General features: G+C 37.6%; 1 protein-coding gene across 1 annotated transcript in view; it reads left to right on the top strand.

Moving 5' to 3' along the window:
• Positions 1-21,714, top strand: part of ABCA13 (ATP binding cassette subfamily A member 13) — a 228,576-nt gene that overhangs the window by 141,783 nt on the left and 65,079 nt on the right. The window contains 6 exon segments of the mRNA XM_075415298.1: positions 3,205-3,450; positions 4,404-4,494; positions 5,112-5,184; positions 8,455-8,573; positions 9,538-9,625; positions 15,019-15,127. Of these exon segments, the coding sequence (XP_075271413.1) occupies positions 3,205-3,450; positions 4,404-4,494; positions 5,112-5,184; positions 8,455-8,573; positions 9,538-9,625; positions 15,019-15,127 (726 nt within the window).

Here is a 21,714-nt window from a genome sequence, read left to right as displayed (position 1 = left end):
TTTTAAAAAGAAGTACCTGAACCAAATGTATACTTTTAATATAGTGGTTTATTGCATCTTCTTGTGATATATCTTGGCTGTCCAACATTAGAAATATTGAGTAAGAGTCAGGATAATGGACAAAATGGACAATTATTTTTATTCGGGATGACAGTTTCTCTTCCTATTGCAATCTGAATTAATTTGTTATCATTTCTCTCTGCTCCATTTGCCAAGAAAAAAGAATGAATGGCGGCTTTGATTTCTCTTTCTGCCCCCAGAACGTAGCTGTCAGCCCTTTTTCAGAGGTTCAAAGGGGCAAAAATTTTGAAACATCTTTCACATTTCATACTTACAATCTATGAACTGGCCAAAAACCATGGTGAGTATACCATTCTATGCTCCTTCTCTGGGATTTCACTACTTTAATAAATGAGAGATGGTCCATTTTACAATTTCAGGGATGCTCAGCTGGAAACACTTACAGGATCTGTTTTTTATTCTAAAAGCACTCATCCCTTGAAAAATGTTCTGTTTCCAAGTGTCTCAATTTCTGTATTGAGTCAACTGTTGAGAGTCTTACCGTAATAACTCAAAGCACTTAATACATTCATAAGAAATTTGCTTTAATAAAAAAATCTTCTTTTACTAAGACTGTCTTCTCCTACTAGTCCGATTTATATATAAAACAGGTTCCAAGCCCAAAATGTAACCATTCTTGGTTGGGGCACTTGAATGCTGAACCAGTATTTTAATTTTTTACCTACTTTTTCTTTGTATAAAGGTTCAAAATCTTAAGTCCAATTTGTGTTAGCTATCAAATTAGCAATATACAGCTGTGATTAGAACTGCTTAAAGACAAAATTTCTGTTCTATGGGATTTTCTGGGGAAAAAAGTGTGAAAATGTCATTCAGTTGTGGAATTAAAAGAATAAATGCTGGAAACTTTTTTCCCTGAGAAACAAACCCAAAATTAACTACTTAGAGTTAATTGGAATCTGATAGAGTCAGAACATTAAAGTTGGAAGTGTGGGTCAATTAAGAGCAGGTTACTCAGTGCCTTGCCCAGTTTGGTTTTGAGTTTTGGTTATCACCCTCACAGTGAAATTTTTTTTTTTCTGATATGTAAAGTCAGAATTTCCCATGTTCCAGCTGGTGCCAGTTGCTTCTTGTCCTTTCCCTGAGCAGAGACACCTGGCACACCTGGTGCTACTGGGGTCTCTGGGTGCAGCTGGGGAGCTGCTCCTGCTGCCAGGAGGTTCCCCTCAACCCCAGTGCTCGACCCACAGATGCCCCCGAACAGTGTGGATCCCCTCCAGGTGCAGGTGTGCACACGTGTGTGTGTGTTAACCAGTACTGTTCGCATTTTCCTCGTCGCCCCTGAGGGACAGCCCTAGTAACCAGCTTCTTCTCAGTTGGAGCTGGTACTGATGCTCACAGCTGGCAGCATGCTGCCTGGCAGTCCGGTCAGTGGTCTTTGCGGTCCTTCTCACCCCATTTGCTCTAAGGACACCATGGAAGACCACATCACAGGCTTTGTTAATTCAAGGTAGACAGCATCCACTGCTCTTCTTTCATTCACCAAACCAGTCCTGTATTCATGGCGAGCTCTCAGGTGGCAAGGCTCAACCTTACCAGGTCCAAGTTGTCTATTCCCAGTCATTTCTTGCTTTTCATATCCTGGATGTTGTTTGCTGGAGGATTTGGTCTGTAACCTTCCCAGGGACTGAGGATGATTAGCTTGTATTTACCTGGATCCTCCTTTTTTGCTGCTCTTGGAGGTGGATGTGGTGTTTATATTTTCCAAAAGTCTTAGCCTTGAGAAGTCCTCACATGGTATTCTGTGTCACCATGAAGCCTTATCTCACCTGACTTCCTCCTCCTGTGTAGGCCTAAACTCCAAAAGCCACAGTCTTCCACAATGTGTATATTTGATTACAACTCTTCATGGCAAAATACACATAATTTTTAATATACAAAATCATAAGTTTATGATTCACACTCCAGTTGATGTAGAGTACACAATTTGAACTGTTTTGCCTAACATCCACTCTGTTCAGAAGTTCAGCTTCTTTTTCTGATTCTTTTTTTTTCCGTCTATTTGTCCCACAGCTCTGTCTTCTGGGATTAAAGTTGTAATAAACCAGAAAAAAAGCTGTGCTAAGTGAAGGACAATTAATTTGAGGTTACTTGAAAGCTCCCATACAAATAGTTGTTAAAATTTCACATGGAAATGCTGCTTAGAGTGGTGTCAATACACAGAAGAGAAGGTAATAAGAGACAAATCACAAGGGATTAGAAAATATGGGATGTCCTTGAGCACTACAATAAACAGGTTATTCAATCTTGCTGCGGTGAAGTACTTGTGGTAGTACATCTCTCAGGCATTGCTATGCTATAAGGAAGAAAAGAGGCTGAAGTACGTTCAGTCTGACAAGGCCACAATTAAGAGAAGCTGGTAATAACCTGCACATACCTAGAAGGCATTAGAGTCCAAAACGGAGACAAAGTGATTGGTGTGGTTAACAAGTGTCTAATAAAGAACAATAAAATTAAATTAAGGCAGAGTCTATTAGGAAAACGTCTGATTGGTGAGATGTTAATAAGCTGTTGACATGCTTCCATGGGAATGTGAGGGACAGCCCATGAGCTGGGATTATGAAAACTGCATTAACTAATTCATTAGAAAATTTTATCAGTTCCATATGAGCAGAGAAATGAAGGGAATGCTTTTATGAGAACCCACGTCTCTAACATCTGTGATGCTCGGTTACACACTCTGACGATGTCCCATTGAAATCCCTGTGGAAAAGTTGCCACTGATTCCAGTCAAGGTGGATCAAGACCTTAGTGCTAATACCGGCTGTGTTTGCCATGGTCATTTGTCTAGGAGCAAAGGTGGTAATGTACAAGGAATGGCTGTACCAGTGTGAGGACCATGGGAAACTAGGTATTCAGTATTTCTTTAAAAATAGGTATTCAGTACTCCTTTAACTGTAGAGGCAATGTGTTAGCTGCATATCTGTTTTCCCTTATAGGAAGAGTTAATTAGTTATACCAAGGGGGATTGTACTATTCCATCCAGGAGAACGTTGTAGGTTTATGTAGCTTTGTTTTTTTGATCTAAAAGACTATTATGTTCTATATTTTAAAATGTAACACATAAAAGTTAAATTTGATTTTCATTGTTTGTCAAGAGTGTTTGGGTTTTTTTGTCTCACTCAGATATCTCACTTATGGGCGCATCAAGTGTGAGTGGAGCCCATCTTGTTCTCGCACAGATTGTTGCCCTTCTGATGAAGAGGTTTCAACACACTAGGCGAGACTGGAGAGGAAGTCTGTCAAATGTGCTGCTGCCTGTCCTCTTTGTTGCACTGGCAATGGCCTTGTTCAGCGTGAAGCCGCTGGCCATTGATTATCCTTCTCTCAAGCTGACGCCAAGACTTTATGACAATGCAGAATCCTTCTTTAGGTAAAGGGCTCATCCATCATCATCGATATCTAGGCTTCTGGGACTTTCGCCTTTAAGTTCTCATATTTTAAAGAGTATTTATGTTCCAGAAAGAATTATAAAAATAGGTTACTTTTTACAATAACTGTTTATTTTTCAGATGTTTAGTATACTTTTATAGATTATTATGAGGGAGAGACAAAATTAGAAAAACATTGTGCAAAGGATTTTCTGGAGGAAAGGACAAAGTCTTTGGAGCAGTTTGAACTGGGTAATCTGTTTCAATACCCATCATGGCCATTTATACGGAAATGCACAAGAGTATTTAAACAAGTATTTGTGTGCTTCATTTTAACTAATTGCTTAGGTCTGAAGCCATTTTCTCAAAGTAATTATCAGGTTTGAAAGTGTCACACAGTATTGTCAAAGCCTGGTGCTCTTCTTACTCAACCTCTAGTTTCTATACGCTCAGCTTTGAAACCAGCTAGAACTATTTATTCATTTCTAATGTACAGTATCTATAGCCCAGCTTTGAGCTATTCTGTTTCGAGCGCATATCACACACAGATCACCTTCTCTACTGGACAAATACACAGATATCTTCATAAACATAAGATGCTGTCTGAATTTATAAATGAAGCTTAAAAACACTTAAACCACACTAACTGTTAGGAACACATATTTATAAGGAGAAAGATGGCCGTGGGGACATGTTGAGATTTTTTTAGTCATAATTGTACTGAATGTTCTTTGCATGTTCACATACGGTTTTTGAAATATCATTTTACAGTTTTGGTATGTCTCTTATGCATGTATTTTATAGTTCTTTAATTTCTTGGTAAACTTGTAGGATCTTGAGCTTGAAAGTTGGTAGAACAAGGCATATTAACACGTTTGTGTTTCTTCTTCTCTTTTCTTCCCCCACTTTGTCCCGTTCCCACCCTCCCCCCTCCCTCCTGGCACACTTTGAACGGCACTGAAGATGATAACCTAGGTAACCTTTCACAGATTCTACTGAGATATTTCTCTGACTGGGACCACACATGCATGCATTCAAAACAAGGGTAACTGTGAATAATGTAACTACTTCCTTAATTGTAAACATTGTAAATTCAATTTTCTTTTTTCTCTGTAATGTGGACTATCTTAAGCTTTTCTTGCAGCATGAGGTTAATGAAAAATTTGTTCTGATGAAGGAGCTGGCATTCAGGTAAAGTACATAAGTAGACTTCATTGTTAGAGGTCTGATCCAAATCCCTTAAAAAGTCAGTGACATCTTTCTGATGAATTTCAGGAGGATTTTGCTCAAGTCTGGTATCCATATATATGAAGATTAGACAATAATTATTGTTAGGAATTATAAAACAATATTTGTTAGGAAGTATTCCAGATTTCGTAATTTAGGAATGCAGAGTAGTGACCATGCTCTACTTCTCTTATTGCTGCAAACGCAAAGTATGCAGCTCATTTGCTGCTTTACATCCAGAAATTCTTTTAGGGAATGTGCTTTGACACAAATGAATAGAATTAATGCAGCTCTAGACACAGATGCAACTATGACAAAATGCTAAGAAGATTTTAAAGATGTCACATCTGCTCGTTTCTCTGTTAATTTCTTTTGTTAAGTAATATATTAATTTCATTTAATGGTTGTTAATATTTTTTTGTTTATTCCTATTAGAAAAAATAATTCATGCTGGCAGATGGAATCTACATCATCCCAGGATTCATGTGGATGTGTGGCTGAACAAGAGGTAAGTCATTTTATATTTACTTATGTATTTAAAAATTATGTGTATATTACATGTAATATCTTGACCCTTCTTTTTGAAGGGCTACAGAAAGGGCTGATGAAATAAACCCTCTGAGCACTGGTTTTGTTATGATTGGAGATTTCCTTATGTTTCATCTAACATCTGGTCTACATGTTCTGAAGTCTTCAGGGCTTTCACAATTTTTATTTATATATATGTGTGTGTATATATGTACTAGATCAATCTGAAATAACAGGAATTGGAGATGGCTGAACTATTCTCAGCAGATGCAGCTTTGCTTTAAATATGTTATAAGACTTTTTGCTTACAAAAAACCTCATATAAAACAAGATTAAAATATAACACTTCCATAATATCTGTAAGACTACCTACTTTCAAAAGGGAAATGCAGATGATCCCAGCTGATAGAATCATAAAATCGCAGAATGGTACGGGTTGGAAGGGACCACTGTGGGTCATCTAGTCCAACCCTCCTGCCGAAGCAGGGTCACCTACAGTAGGCTGCACAGGACCTTGTCCAGGTGGGTCTTGAATATCTCCAGAGAAGGAGACTCCACAACCTCCCTGGGCAGGCTGTTCCAGTGCTCCGTCACCCTCAGAGGGAAGAAATTCTTCCTCATGTTCAGACGGAACTTCCTGTGCTTCAGTTTGTGCCCATTGCCCCTTGTCCTGTCACTGGGCACTACCAAAAAGAGCTTGGCCCCATCCTCCTGATGCCCAACCTTCAGATATTTGTAAGTATATATTAGGTCCCCTCTCAGCCTTCTCTTCTTCAGGCTGAACAAGCCCAGCTCCCTCAGCCTCTCCTAGTAGGGGAGATGTTCCAGTCCCCTCACCATCCTTGTAGCCCTCTGCTGGACTCTTTCCAGTAGCTCTTCATCTTTCTTGAACTGGGAAGCCCAGAACTGGACAGAGTACTCCAGATGAGGTCTCACTAGGGCAGTGTAGAGGGGAAGGAGAACCTCCCTCGACCTGCTGGCCACACTCCTCCTAATGCACCCCAGAATGCCATTGGCCTTCTTGGCAGCCAGGGCATACTGCTGGCTCATGGTCAACTTGTTGTCCACCAGAACACCCAGGTCCCTCTCCGCAGAGCTAGTCTCCAGCAGGTCCACCCCAAGCCTGTACTGGTGCATGGGGTTATTCCTCCCCAGGTGCAGGACCCTGCATTTGTATTTGTTGAACCTCATCAGGTTCCTCTCTGCCCAATTTTCCAGCCTATCCAGGTCGCGCTGAATGGCAGCACAGCCTTCCGGTGTGTCTACCACACCTCCCAGTTTGGTGTCATCAGCAAACTTGCTGAGGGTACATTCCAACTCTTCATCCAGGTCTCTGACGAAGTTGAACAAGGCTGGGCCCAGTAATGACCCCTGAGGAACACCACTAGTTACCAGCCTCCAACTAGACTCAGCGCCGCTGATGACAACACTCTGAGTTCTGCCATTCAGCTAGTTCTCAATCCACTTCACCGACCACTCATCTAGCCCATACTTCCTGAGCTCCCCTAGGAGGATATTATGGGAGACTGTGTCAAAAGCCTTGCTGAAGTCAAGGTAGACAACATCCACGGCTCTCCCTTTGTCTACCCAGCCAGTCATGTCATCCTAGAAAGCTATCAGATTGGTCAGGCATGATTTCCCCTTGGTGAATCCATGCTGACTACTCCTGATAACCTTCTTCTCCACCACTTCCTTGATGATGGCCTCCAGGATAAGCTGCTCCATCACCTTTCCCGGGATGGAGGTGAGGCTGACTGGCCTGTAGTTCCCTGGGTCCTCCTTCTTGCCCTTTTTGAAGATGAGTGACATTTGCCTTCCTCCAGTCCTCAGGCGCCTCTCCTGTCCTCCAGGACCTCTCAAAGATGATCGAGAGTGGCTCAGCAATGACATCCGCCAGCTCCCTCAGCACTCGTGGGTGCATTCCATCGGGGCCCATGGATTTGTGGACATCCAGATCACTTAAGCGAACCCTCACACAGTCCTCCTCGACCAAGGGAGAGTCGTCTTCTCTGTAGGCTTCTTCTCTTACCTCCGGGGCCTGGGATTCCTGAGGGCCAGTCTTAACACTGAAGACTGAAGTAAAGAAGGCATTCAGTAGCTCTGCCTTCTACGCATCCTCCGTCACCAGGACACCCGCCTCATTCAGCAGCGGCCCCACATTGTCCCTAGCCTTCTTTTTGCTGCTGATGTAGTTGAAGAAGCCCTTCTCGTTGTTTTTGACATCCCTTGCCAGTTTCAATTCCAGGTGAGCCTTGGCCTTCCTCGTCGCATCCCTGCATGCTCTCACCACATTTCTGTACTCTTCCCAAGTGGCCTGTCCCTCTTTCCACATTCCATGGACCTTTCTCTTCTGCCTGATCTCCGCTAGAAGCTCCTTGTTTAACCATGCAGATCTCCTGCCTCCTTTGCTAAATTTCTTTCTCAAGGGGATGCATTGCTCCTGTGCATGGAAGAAGTGTTGTTTAAAGAGCGACCAGCACTCATGGACCCCCCTGACATCCCTTGCCAGCTTCAATTCCAGGTGGGCTTTGGCTACCAGGGAATCTACATGTGAATGTGATTCAATTGTTACAATTTGGTTTGGATTTGGATTGTGTATCTGAAAATAAATCAGTTTTGAAGAAAGAATGGATTTTGAGAAAGAAAGAATTTCTGGCCTTCTTGATTAGTGAGTTTTCCTGCTGACTTGCTCTAATGTTGATTAATAAAGATGAATATGAATCTGTGTCTGAAGTGACAAATATATTTCCCTGGATGGGACCACTATCAAATAAGTTCTCTCTTTCATAAAGATAAATATTTAGAGTAAGAGTTGCATCTGAAATACAGCAATACAGTTTTGGGGAAAGTGGAAGGAGGAAACTAGTTTTTTACTTTGCTGGGCAAGGAACAAATTTGCCTCTAATACTAGTGAGATGTATACTTAAAATAAGAGAAGCTTAAATAATATTGGAATGGCAACTCACACAGGGAGAGATCTGTTAACCATGAAAGCTCAAAAGAGATGTCACCTGACAGCGGACACAGAGAAATCAAATGTGGTTCTAGTATGTAGGTGACACAATTATTTAAGATGCCTTATTAACATAAAATGGTATATGATTTATTGAGAAGTTATCAAAGCTGAGAAAGGCAAATCCAGTTGAAAAGCAATGCTGTAAAATCTACCTAAAATTTAATAAAACATGGCTAGCTGTAGTGCCACTGATTTTTAAGAGTGCTTTACTTACTTAGGTATACTGTTTTTCAGATGTGTCCAAGTTTTAATACCTCTGCTCCCTATGTGAAGAATAAGAAAGGACATATTTTGTATAATCTTTCTGGGTTCATTTTGGAAGAATATTTAGTGAGGCCTTCCAACAAAGCAAGGTAGCCTTAAAATATTTAATCTTGTTTCATCCTTTATGTATAAAACCCACAGTCCTTCTTGATTGAAAGCATAGACTACGTCACTGGGAATATAAGGGGTAGTTGCATTTATCTGTTGGTTGTTACCAAGGCATAGCGTCAGGCTAAGGCAACATGGAACCCCCTCCATAGTCATTTCTCAGAGCTTCCTCCAGCAGTTGCATGATAATTGCCTCTAGACATACCCTGGCTCTTCGCCCCACACAGCGAGTTATTTCAGCATCTCAGAGAAAGAAAACATATATAGATATGAAAATCAGATGAACAATATAGTTTCCATTCCTCAGAGACTCAATCCAATAGAGGTGGTATATGCTCCATTTCATCTTTTCTTTGAATTATAAGGGCTAGTAAGACTTCATATCGTATGATACCAGCCACAGAGATTATTACCTGCTGTATTCTGAGGTTTCCTTACATTCCTTTACAGCTCAACCACTGCTTTTGGCATAAATGTGAACAGTAGAGCAAGTAGGATTTTATCAAGGAGAAGAAAGTTTTAGCTATTTATGCATCAAAAAAGCATAGCTGATTTGACAAAAATAGAGGTAAACACCTTGGGATGAAAGATTTGAGCTAGAATATGAATGGAGTAGGAAGAAATCAAGCTGTTTAAGATGTTTCTGAAAGTCAGCAACACCTCAATTGCTCACAGACCATCCTGTTGCTCAGGGATTTCAGCTTTCAGAGAGTAAAAATTCTTATCTGAGGGAATCCCTTTGTCAGAAAAGAGCAATAATGTTTAACTGATTCAAGAGTATATTGAACACCTTCTTTATAAGAGCGCAAGGGATTGTTAGGGATGAATTTTTACTTTCAGTTGAAAAATAAAGCACTTATGTAGTTATTAGCACTTTATCACTGCAAGAAAAGACTGGTAAGCGTGAGGCAGGTAACTTGTTATTACTTTATTTTCTATTACCAGATATGGTGGCTGGTCTTTTGGAGTTAAGAAAACGTTTGAACTTCAAAATAAAAAACTGAATAACACCAAATCTAAGCCTCTGGCTAAGGTAAGGGTTGCATGTATGTACGTGCGTTTGTATGTGTGTGTTGCTTGCTTATTCAGGTTGCAGACTTCACAGAACTTAGCAAATAATAAATAATTACGTAAAATCCTTGCATTTAGAAATCAAGAGAAAAAAACCTTTGTCTGTTATAGTTCATATTTCATAATTCTTGAAGTGTTCTCCTGTGTTCTGAGAAGCAATTTTAAATGAGTCAAATATTACGACATTTTTTTTCCTGTGAACTTATTTTAGAGTCTAACAGCTCACCTTTAAAACTTTTCTAGATAGTCAGCCAAGGTGCTCTTCCTTTTTTTTTTTTGTTTTCCACACAAAGTCAATGTCAGAATTGACAACATTTTTTAAAGGTCTCTAAAATGAGTTATTACTGATGCTTTTTTCATTTCTGCAAGGAATAATTTTCTTTGCTATATTTGTCGTCCCGTCGTCCACCGCCCTCCTCCCCCCTCAAGTAAAGATTTAGCTTCTAAGAGTAACTAATTCTGCATAACAGACGTGCTACTTTGTGTTTATAACCCTCGTTTCAGATATGAGTAACTTTCCATTTTTATCCGAAAGAGAAATGTGCCTTACTGAAATTAGTCAGGTTGTGAAATCTGAATCTAGAGTAGACAGTAGATCACAGACAGTAGATCATACTGTCCGGCACTGCTACACAGAGCCATTGTTTTCTGTCTGGAGCTACTTTTGAAGTCAGGAAAACAAGGATTATTCTAAGCACAATTGGAATAAAGAGCTTTTCCTTGAGGCCTTTTGGTATGTACCGGAAGGATACAGTATCTCCATATTGTGAAAACATAAGATGGGACCTGGAGGCTAACAGGTAATTACCAGTGCAAGGGATTTTATTTCCCTTGGGAATGCCTTGAAAGGTTCTTCTGAGATCCATTCAAATGTAGACCAGTAATGAGTACAGCAGTCTTGGAGGAGTATTGAAAAATATCAGTGAGTGGTCTCTATTTTTGTATTCAAGGCAAAAGAGATTTGTTAAGAGCAAGCTGTGGAATTTCCAGATTCCAGATTAGAATATGAAAGAAAGATGCTTCTGCCTTTAAATTGTTTAATGGGTGTGTAGAAACTAGATTTTATTTGCTCTTACAAAAGAAGAACAGAAAGAGCAGTGTAAATAAGCTCTATCCCAAAATCCATTTTAGGACAAAGTGTAGAAAAAACCATGTGTTAAAATAATGAACAGATATTCTCCAATCCAACATAATTTCATATTTAGTTTTGCAAAATCACTGCCTGCTTGCAATGCCTTTTACATGTAGATTTGTAAAAATCTCTTATACACACACTCTACTCATATACATTTTCACTTTGGTCTTTTGTGATCTCCCTCCTCCCCCCAGATTGCATATAGCTTTGAACTCCAGTTCCATCAATCCTTCATTAGGAACTTGAAGTCTTAGAGGACTGCAATAAGATGTGTTTTTCTGACTGCTATTTTTATCTCTTGTTTTGACATGTCTGCACTATGTTTTTCGTCCGGGTCCTTTTTTTAAATGTCTTCGGCACAGAGCTTCACCTGCCATAAGCACATGGATAAATTATAGTTATACTGTTAGTGAGAAAGCTTCATATTTCAGACCCAAAGAAAACAGTGGAGTAGATTTATAAAGGGCACTGTGTTATCTAAAATACCTCCTGGAAGTTGCTTTCAACTGATGCAATGTCAAATTATTACATTAACCTTTCAGTAATGAATGACCAGACTTTTACTTTGACCTTTCAGGCTTGTTCACAAGACAGTGAATGTACCACTCACATAGCCTTGTATGAAAGAAAATGAGAAATTTGCATTTGAAGAGATGTACTGTACCATTAATTTAATTTTTGAAAATTTCTGAATGTTTATAAGTTATTCTGCTCCACTCAAAAAGCCAATAATTTTTCCAGTTCAAATTAAAAATTACTATTTAATACCTATTTTACTTAATCATACCACACTGTATATACCACATACATGATAGATGCATGCATGAGAGAGAATATATCTACCACATGGCAGATGTGGCTGATTAAAAACATTGATTATTGACATTCATTGATGATCACTGCTACATAGCAAAAGCACAACTCCTCCTCACATTTCTACTCTTTTCTTGACTGTATATTCTTTGGTTTCCTTTGATAATGTGGAGAGAAAGTGTTTCATAATGATTTCATAGTTGCTGTTGTTTATAACATAATTAGATATAGGAAAAAGCATGTGGCAATTTCAAATAGCCCTGAAGCAATTTGTAGTGTTTAAGTGGCATTCTGAAGTGTGCATTTTTCCAGTCTCAAAGGTTGGGATTGAGGCTTTACTGTGCAGTGATAGTATAAGTGTCCAGAGGAATTTGCACCTCTCCAGTCTAATACACCTTCTCTCTGCCTCCCCATCATGAATCTGGTCCAGCAGCACTTAGGGAATTCTCTGCCCTTCCTCACCCCTTTTTCTTGATAGGCCAAGGGTTAGTGAAAATGTCCATCTAGCATTATTCTGGAATATTAATAACAGGTAAAAGTGGTATGGAATAATGGAAAATACTTCTTTACAGAACTTAGGTCTAATGTGGTGAGGGACTATGTTTTTTCCCTGGGAAGGAATTTTATCAAACATGGATAGAAGGTATAATATTTAAAATAAAAATCAATCATCTTAATCTATGTATTTTTCCATTGCTCATCTCTTTTCTGCCCTCTGTAAATAATTACCTGTCTGGCACACAAGAAATATGAAAGATATTTCAGCTGGAAGTAATATTTTTCCTTTTTAATATTTTACTTTTGCAATCAATTTAGAATAAACAACAAGACTTTAGAAAAAAGAGTTTTAATGTATCTTCTGATGAAGTGAACAACCTCAAATACCTCCTTTACCAGATTATAAACAATTAAATATCTAGCTTCAGTTTGATTTTTTTCCTGGTGGTTTGATTCAGTTACATTATGTAACTTGGAGAAAGAAGTCTAATTAATGTGTGGGATATCAAAATGTATTGTTACACACAATGTTGTATAGTGTTTTTTTATATTTTCATTTGAATATTGGTCACATTATTAGATTTCTAATGTGTTTTGTGAACACTTGAGACCATTCCTCCACTTCAATTAAATGAGGATGTGTCATCTGAATTTTGCTTTATTGTTTTGTTAATTGCTTTTTTTTTTCAATACAATGAATACAATTACAGTGGAGTTTCATTATGTGTGTAGAACTTTCCGTTCATCACAAAACTTTTTTAAAAAGACAGAATAAGGAATGGGTGTGTGGGGATGTGAAAAAGACTGGCTATCCTTTATTACTTGTTTATGTTTCTTTGCTCTGGTTGGTTTTTGCACAGGAGATCCAGCAGTGAAAAGGTTTACAGTTTTCCTCAGGACACTTAGGTTTTATTTATTTCACTGCATTTCTTTAAAGAATTCACCTGTTGATTAAAGAATGGGAGATCTAGTTTGTGTAGTAATTTGTGGAAATTGAACTGGAGGAGAACAGAGGAGTTGCATATGAGTTTGCAAAGGGGAAAAGAGTTTGGGATTTGTTCTTTTTTCTTTTCTTTAAATGTGGGGACAAAAGATGCTGTTGAGATTTCAAGCAGTTGTGAAGACCCCATAAAGAAGTGTAGAGAAAGTGAAAACTAATGCAAGTAAGAGTGGTGGTACACTGACACTGTTCATTTTATAAATAATGACTAACAGAGGTTATGGCAAAAAAGAATCAAGTGTGAAAGGCACAGGAGAAATGACAGTGGAGCTCAGAGTGGCGTTTGAAAGCATGATATAGGATAGATGGGTGGAAACTGAATGAACAATTAGTGCTGTAAACCTTGCCTCACAGCAGAGTACAGTGTGAAGATCCAAACAAGTAGGTAGTTAAGAAGATAAATCTGAAGAAAAAAATTACTAAGAAAGGGAAATAGGCTGAAGATTAGACGACTTCCATTGGGAAACATAGAGAAGAACATAGCAGGAAAAACAGTAAAAGTCTGGAACTAGTTTCCAAGTAAGGATTGTAGCCGGATACTACAAGAAAGAAAACCCAGAATTATCTGCAAGTTAATTAAAAAAAAATAAATCTGGAAGTTTACACCAGTATCCAGAAGAGGCACGTATATGTGGAGGTGCAATAGATGAGAACAGCATCAGAGTGATGAGAAAAGAATCTTTAGGGAAGCTCCCAAGATGTAACTGTATAGATGGTAATTGTAGAAAGGATCTACGAAAACTGAAATATTAGAAGGCGGCCATTAAGGCAAGAAAGACCTATATTAAAAACTTCACTTTACTGTATGATTCAGAATCCAGACACAAAGTGAGAATTGCCCAGCATCAACCTGAGATGTACAAAATACAGGTTAGCAAATAACTGGTATCCAACAGGGAAAGGTTAAGAGTTTTTCAACTGTATAAATAAAAAGCGGAAATGAAAGGTTGCTGTGGACTGAGAAATGGGTAGTACTCAAGGATGATTTTAAACACTAAAACTGAAAACATACCTAATGATTTGGCCTGGTTTTCAGTACGGATAATGTGGGTTCAGAGGCACTGTGATTAACAGTAATGAGGCATAGAAATGAAATCCATTTCCAAAGGCAAAGCAAATCTCAGACCTCAGCATATTTGGGTTTGGGACATATCAGGGTCTCAGCAGTGGCTCTAGCACATGAAAGTGTGAATTTTGAGTATATTCGTCAAGTTGGGATGAATCTGCATGGTTTGAGGATAAAGTATATGTTACAGCAGAATTAATCCCCTGTGCTCCTCAGAGAGACTGGCTTGCCTTGTCTGCCTAAAAGTTTGTCCATATTAATTTCTTCCATGCGTAAAAAAACACCGATAATTGCTTGTTGAGGGTGGAGACACAGCTCTGAACATTTTCACACCCACCTTGTAAACAGTTCTTCCTTGATTCTTGCTTTGCCCACTTTCTAGATATTCTGTTCCTGGGCGTTTAATGCTGTGTCACTTGTAGGTATTATTTAGATCAGTCTTTTCTGAATTTCAGTAACATTCTTTGCTTGTAACACTGGTTTTACTCATTTTTTGTATCTTTAATTAAATTGGCAAATGTTATTTTTGCGTTGTTTTTTCCTCTATTTTTTTGACCAAATTTGTGTAAAAGAAGGGACATAGCCTTCCGTTAAATCAGAGAATCTCATTTTAATAATTAACATAGATGTACATCTCCAACAGTAGAAAATAAACTGCTGCACTCCGTTGAAAGACTTGTACAAATGAACTGATTCTGTTCTGCCTAGTTCACCTTCTTCGATACATAGGTGTCATAACAGGAGAACAGTTACCTTTATGCAATTCTTCAGGGTGTGGGAGCTTTCAGATCAGCATTCAGATTCAACTAATTTTTGATTCACAATTTCGATTCTCTGTTCTAGGTGTGGTACAACCAAAAAGGTTTCCATTCATTGCCATCCTACTTAAATGAACTCAATAACTTCATTCTGTGGCTGAATTTGCCTCCTGATGTGGATTGGAGACAGTATGGTAATAGTCCATATTTAAACATTTTTTCTTATCTTTTGAAAAGTAGTAATGATTTTAAGTATGAAAATTTATCAAAATATAAAGTAGGATTGCAGTGTCACACATTTCTTGGGAAGATTTTAAAGTGGAACTTTTATTAACCAGCTTTATTTGTATGAAGAATGTAGTACACAATAAGGTAAAATTTGAAATTATAGCTCACTATGCCATTTGAGTTTCTTACAAAGGATTTTCCTGTGGAATAAGTGTAAATTGATTCACTACACTTGGGATGTTAGTCCTTGTGAAATCACTGCTAGGGCTTGCTGAAGTGGGATTATTATTGCACAACAGTGTGTGAATTTATAAATTCTTTGTCACTTTTTCTCCTTGTGTAAATGTCCGGTGTAAATGGAAAGTATCCTGTAAATTCACACTGCAACATGGTGTTCCATAAAATCCTGTTACTCAAGGAACAGGAGAGGCTAGTATGTCTTACTATAGTATGTAACAAAAGAGAGATTAGTATATTTGACATCTGAATTCTCTGACTCAGATGTCCCTGAACTGTATAAGAACTAGTCAAATAAAAATTTTGCAAACAGACTTTTAAAAATATGACTGCAGCTAAAGAATCAGCTGTTAACACAGTTGAAGTATTAGGATGTTGAAATCTCATTTGAAATCTGGGTTTGATAATCCATTTCAGTTCCTTTAATTCCTAAGATTCTGTTAAAGAGGAGTTAGTTTGGTTTAGAGAAATTTAAAATTGCCTTATGACCAATTTTTAAGAGTTCTTGAAAAGGTAGAATTGTTGTCTGTAAAGGTAAATGATTTTCAATGTGTTTATAATGAAAAAGGAAGAAAGATGACAAAAATCAGTGAAAAGGGGAAGGAATCCTGGGTATCTGAAAAGAGAAATTCATTAAGAAAAGTTTCTGGAATGGTAATGAAAAAAGAATAATTGCTTGCTTTCAAGGTGACTGGGGTTTTATTCTTTTGACTGTATTATGAGAATGAATCAAAGGTAGCGTATTTCTGCAGAAAGTTTAAATGAAATGAAATCAGGTATTTTAATATGAATTGTTAATAGAAATTAACTTTTTAAATCACTTCTCCCAGCACTTCACGAACAGAGCTGATGCTATCTTGTTTTCTGTAGGGTTAGATATTCCATTCAGGAACTTAAACATTTAAGTAGCATTACCTTTTTGTCTGTCATGGAGAATTGGAGACTTACCATCCATATTACAGTTAGAGAAAATTATAGTTGTCCCAAGGATTGTAGAAATGTTATATTTTGTGTTGTTGCATGACATAGAAACACAATAAGCAAAACAGTGTTTAATAAATATTTGAAGTCTTGGGCTCGATATAAAATCTTCTGGCAGAATATGTTGGCTAAGTCTCTGCAGTAGAGTTTGTGAACTAGAAAGTAGTTTATTTACATGTATATATACTGGAGTGGTGCGATAGGTGGATTGATCATGCTCTGGAGACATAATGTAGAGGGACCTGTGAGAGAAATCCTGGAAAGAGAATGGGAGTTATCTATCTATCTGTATATATGTGTACGTGTGTGTGTGTACACACACATATATGTGTGTTTGTATATATGAGTAGAGCCAAATACATATGTATATTTTATTTAAAAAAAAAACTCAGCAGTTTTCCAAAGCTATACGGGACACTTAGAAGTCAATGTGAATTGAGCTTATCTATCTCTTATTTAAGGATACTACTCTGATGGAGAAGGACCATTTATATGCTTTTCTTATTAAAAATGGTTCTATGCAGTCCTGTAAATTAGCAGTCAGAAAACTACATACTGTGTTTCAACACTGAAATCTATTCTTTTTGATTTTTTTTTTCTTTTTGATTTTTTTTTTCCTCTCTTGCAGACTCTGTTTGTATGCAAGGTCAGTTCTAGAATATTATTGGAAATTGCTCTGAGGAAGATTGTAAGGATGTATTTTTTTTTTCCACAGCATAACTTTTTTTTGTCAACCAGTGCTTCTCTATTACTTTTTTAAGTAACATAAAAATAATTTGACACTTGAAAAGGCACTGTGAAGACACAGTCTTTCCTTTCTTCCTTCACAAAACATGAATCTTCCTTTACTGAAAGAGACTTACTTCAATAGGCAAGAGCATTACCATGGATGTAAAGAAAGTAGCAACTACTATGATATTGAAACAACCTTGAAAGAGGTCAACAGCTTTTTTAAATGCTCATATAAATACTGAGGAACCCTTTCACTTAGCAGTTATATCCTGTGGGTAGTTCTTGAACATGAACCCAGTTGGAGTTTTCCCAAGTTGTCTGAAGGAGGGAAGAGTCATTGTAGACAGTGTGCCTAGTTCTACCTGCTTTGCTTACAGGGACAGACCTAGTAAGTTCCATAGGAGATCAGTAGTACCGGTCCCAGATTCTGATAGGTTTTAGTGATAAGGAGCTGAGAAGCAGGCTAAATGCTTTCATCTAATGTCTTTTCTTCAGTCAAGAGGATACAGGAAATGTAGACTTAGGTGTTTTTATGGAGAGTTTTCAGGAAGAAGTTGTACCCAAGCATACAGAGGACATATGCTACCTTGCACTGATTTATATCCTAAGGGATTTGTATCTGTTCAAAAACTGTGAAAAAAAAAAATAATGAGTGTCTGTGCAAGTTACTGACTCTTGATCATCCTGAGCTAGCAAGAGCAGCAAATGATAGTTATCTGATGATCAAAAATACTTCCTGTTTATTGTTGTGTAATTTTATCTTCACATCCTTTCTTTGCAAGTAGAGAGATTTCTCTTTTACCCACCCCGTATGGGTTTATCAGTAAGCTTCTCTGTGAGGATGCTTGGAAAGTTACAATGTTTGCTTCTTGTAATTTTCATGTAAAGAGTGCTATGGTTGTTGAAGAAAATGTGTGTGCCAGCTGGAGGTGTGTGTAAATAGACAGAGCAAAAGAAGTTAGCCAGATTGATTTACACTGATTTATCATAGCTAACGGATCAGATGTCTATTTGGAACAACAGTTCAAGAATACTTCTTGTATGAAAATAACTCTTCTTCTGTACCATGTGGATAACTACCTTCAGCTTCATGAACATGTAAATTGTGGAAAAAATCTAACTCATCTGTCTTACTGGAAAGGAAACCAATTACATTTTGTTTTGTAGTGGGTTATAAATGCACTAACAGATAATTAAAATGAACATGTTAAATAATGAAAGTGAGAAATACTATTCAACAGAGAACGTAAGATGTACCGGGTTTTTGTCCAAACTCTCCAGCTCTGGCTGGTCTTCTAGCTTGCGTGAATGATGTTTGAATGTTTCCAAATCTCTTTCTGAAATGCTACATTCCTACAACTAGATAATGTAATTGTGAACAAATAAAAAATGGAATAATGAAGCAAGAGAAATTAAAAAAAAATTGAAGGTAACATTTTTACTGAAGCTTAAGACAGAAATTCTGATCGAGTAAAATGTTATTTTTCACACCTAATTGTGTACAGTTAAGTCAGAATATCTTTATCGTGCTGGAATGTAGGGGAAGGACTGTTACCTACCTCTTAGGGTAAGGCTGTATAAAGAAAACAGGAGTGCTAGTCATCTATAATGACATCTGTAAAGTACAGACATCAAAAAAAGTTCTTACATCATTACTCAAAGAACAGAAATGTATGAATATAGAAAGGCCTTGTGCGATGCAGCTGCCCGATCTCGGGACTTCAAAAGAAGTCACTGATTTTTCTTAAAAACCTTTCATGCTAGGGCTCATTGTAAGTGTTCGTATGGCATCCTCATTTATTTCAGATTCAGTTCCTCAAAAGAACTGGAACGATCAAGAGACCCATTTTCATCTGAGTTTTGGTGGAAAGTGACTTCATAGTTTCCTGATTTCTTTGCAAATCCTTAATTTAAACCTCTTTTCAAAGGAACCTGTGAAATGCCATGTAGTAGGAACCTTTTTAACCACGTCTGGTTAGTGGGGGGAAAGTAAAAATCATTAATGAGGATGCTGCCTGTGAAATTCTCCATAAAATGTAAGTTGCAATTTTCAGTAAACAGTAGTGTCTCATTTTATACAAACAGAAATCTCATAATAAATTTTAAATGCCCACAAAGAAGAGCTTGTAAAAAGTGTATATAAATAATCTACCTCCATTTTTGTTATGCATACTATTTTATTTTATTCTAACGTACTTTTTTCTAATCTGAAAAAAAAATGTTTGGAATAAAGAAACCTAGATTTATCTTCTATTCACATCTGTAACAATTATGGTTTTAGAATTAGAAGCACAGATCCCAATTGATCGATCTACTCAAGACTCAGCACGTTATGTGACAGAAAGAAGAGACAGTTTACAAAGGAGTGCAAAGAGACGGGCTCAGAAACACCCAAAATACAGTGCAGAACTGCAAAACATACCTGGGGACAGCTCTGATTAGCCTATGGTGATGACATAGAAGCTTGAAGACCCTTGAGCTTTTTTTCCTCTGGATCTCTCCACCCTATACTGAAAAAGTACTGCTTGGTTCATATCACTGTCCTCATTTTTATGCAAACCCACAGGTTTTGTAACGTGTGATTATGTGGAAAGTTGCACCCAGGCAGGATGGAGTGGGCTACCAGCACCTCATGTTCTTTCTAGCCCACAGGAAGGAAACATTCCAAGTCTCTAAGACTACGCCAAATTTCTTGTGGCCTTCTTTTATGACAGATGGTCAGGTGGTTTAGATTTGAAACAGAAGATCTAGAGCACTTTCTCCTGAAGGTACAGTTTGCAGACTGTTAATCAGGCGTTGGTGTGGGGAAAGGTGTCCTGAGTTATGCAGATGCTGAATGGCGACACGACAGGATTTTTTCCTGCTACAACCAAGATGCTGTTCATTTCAAATGTCTGTAATGTTTTTCCTTGTGAACTGTCCTATCCAGAAAGGAAAAGGATAGTATTTTATCCTAGAGAATGTCATATTGCTTATAACATTCTACGAAAAATTTGTTTCACCAGGCTAGGGATGCCTATTTAACATATTAATGAGTCTAAAACTAGTTTAATTAAGAACACTGTAAGGACAGGAAGAGGATTTTTCAGCCTGGAAGGGAGAATACTAAGGAGAAATCACGGAGCAGCTGAAGAGGGTACAATTAAATGTTTATTGCCTCTTCTACTATTAAGCATGTAGCGTGGAGCACCTAGTGGCATTTCCAGTGTAAATATTTCCCCCCAGTTATTCATGCAATTTATAGTTAAATTGTGAAGCTCTGACTACTTCACTACTCTTTTTTCCTTACTGATGTGGCTTGCAGAACTGATAAAAATGCCCTTGTTTCTCAGTTGTGTAAAGACAAGTCTTTCACTGAGCAACACAAAAGATAGCAACTGAGCCTTTTACCTACACAAAAAAAAGAAAAAATAACATGTGAAATAAAAGTAGTTAACTGTAAGCAAAACAACAGAGGACAATATGAAAAAAAAAGTTTCTTAGCTGAAAACCAGGTAAGAAAATGTATTACCAAAATAACTTGTTCTTTCTGTTGAGATTGACATTTGGCTTCATTCCTGTTCAGAGCTATACATGCATGCATATATATCAATTAACATGTATACAGTCATGTTTGTTTCTTTGAGACGTCCTCATTTTCACTCCACTCTAATTGCAGAAATGGTGCCTCTCATTTCTCAAGCTCTTTATTTTTGCATTGAAGAAGGTTAAAAGATCTAAGAAAGTCTTGGCATCATGGTGTTCACTTACTCTCTGAATACAGCATTAAAACCCTGATACAGTATAAGGATCTCCATGGTCACTGTTTTTTGTGTTCTTGAATTGCTTATGCAGGGCTTTGGAAAGACTGGAATTGGTGGCTATCACAAATTTTCACCTATGCCCATAAAGAAACCTAAATTGTCACTGTAAAAATAAAGTGACCAACTCTGTGACAAAGACAAAGGATATTTTAGGACATTTGGGAAAACTCTGGTTGTGATGAAATCAGGAGAATATAATGTCAATCTGTAGATGTGGGAGAAATGATTTTATATTGAGAACTTTACGAAAAGGAACAGTCAGAGTATAGAGCTGAATCGTACCATATTTGTTGAGATTGCCTGTCTTGTTTTTCCCTTGTGAATACTGATTTGCTAAAATCTGCCTTGAAGGCTGTTCACACAAGGCTTGCAAACACAATACTTGAAAAAATCCTTGCATAAACACTACATACATCTGTTAATATGTGCTTTGTCATTTAGAACTTCTTGGTTTATCTGTCATTTATGGTTTTTATTTTAATTTCTCAAAGATAGTGTTTAGTTTTCAACTTAATGAGCATTGTTATAGCAGCTTTACATGGGAAGAAGGCATATAAAGGCAAGAAAGCATCAATAAGTACATTTTACATCATGTTAACAGCTATACTGGGACAGAGGTAAGTGGAAGATGGTCTACGTGGTAAGGAGAAATTTAGGAAGGGATAGATTATAAAAACACAGAAGTTTTTTTTTTCATTAAAAAGTATATATGCTAGCAAATAGCATAGATCAAGTGAGTTGGCTTATTTTGTTATTGGAAGATAGTTTAGAATTTACTCCTTTTTAGGTTCAATGGAACT

Source organism: Opisthocomus hoazin, chromosome 3, assembly GCF_030867145.1.
Source record: "Opisthocomus hoazin isolate bOpiHoa1 chromosome 3, bOpiHoa1.hap1, whole genome shotgun sequence".
In the NCBI taxonomy this organism is placed as follows: Eukaryota; Metazoa; Chordata; class Aves; order Opisthocomiformes; family Opisthocomidae; genus Opisthocomus; species Opisthocomus hoazin.
Note: the sequence above shows the minus strand (reverse complement) of the source record. Positions and strands in the feature narration are given on the sequence as shown.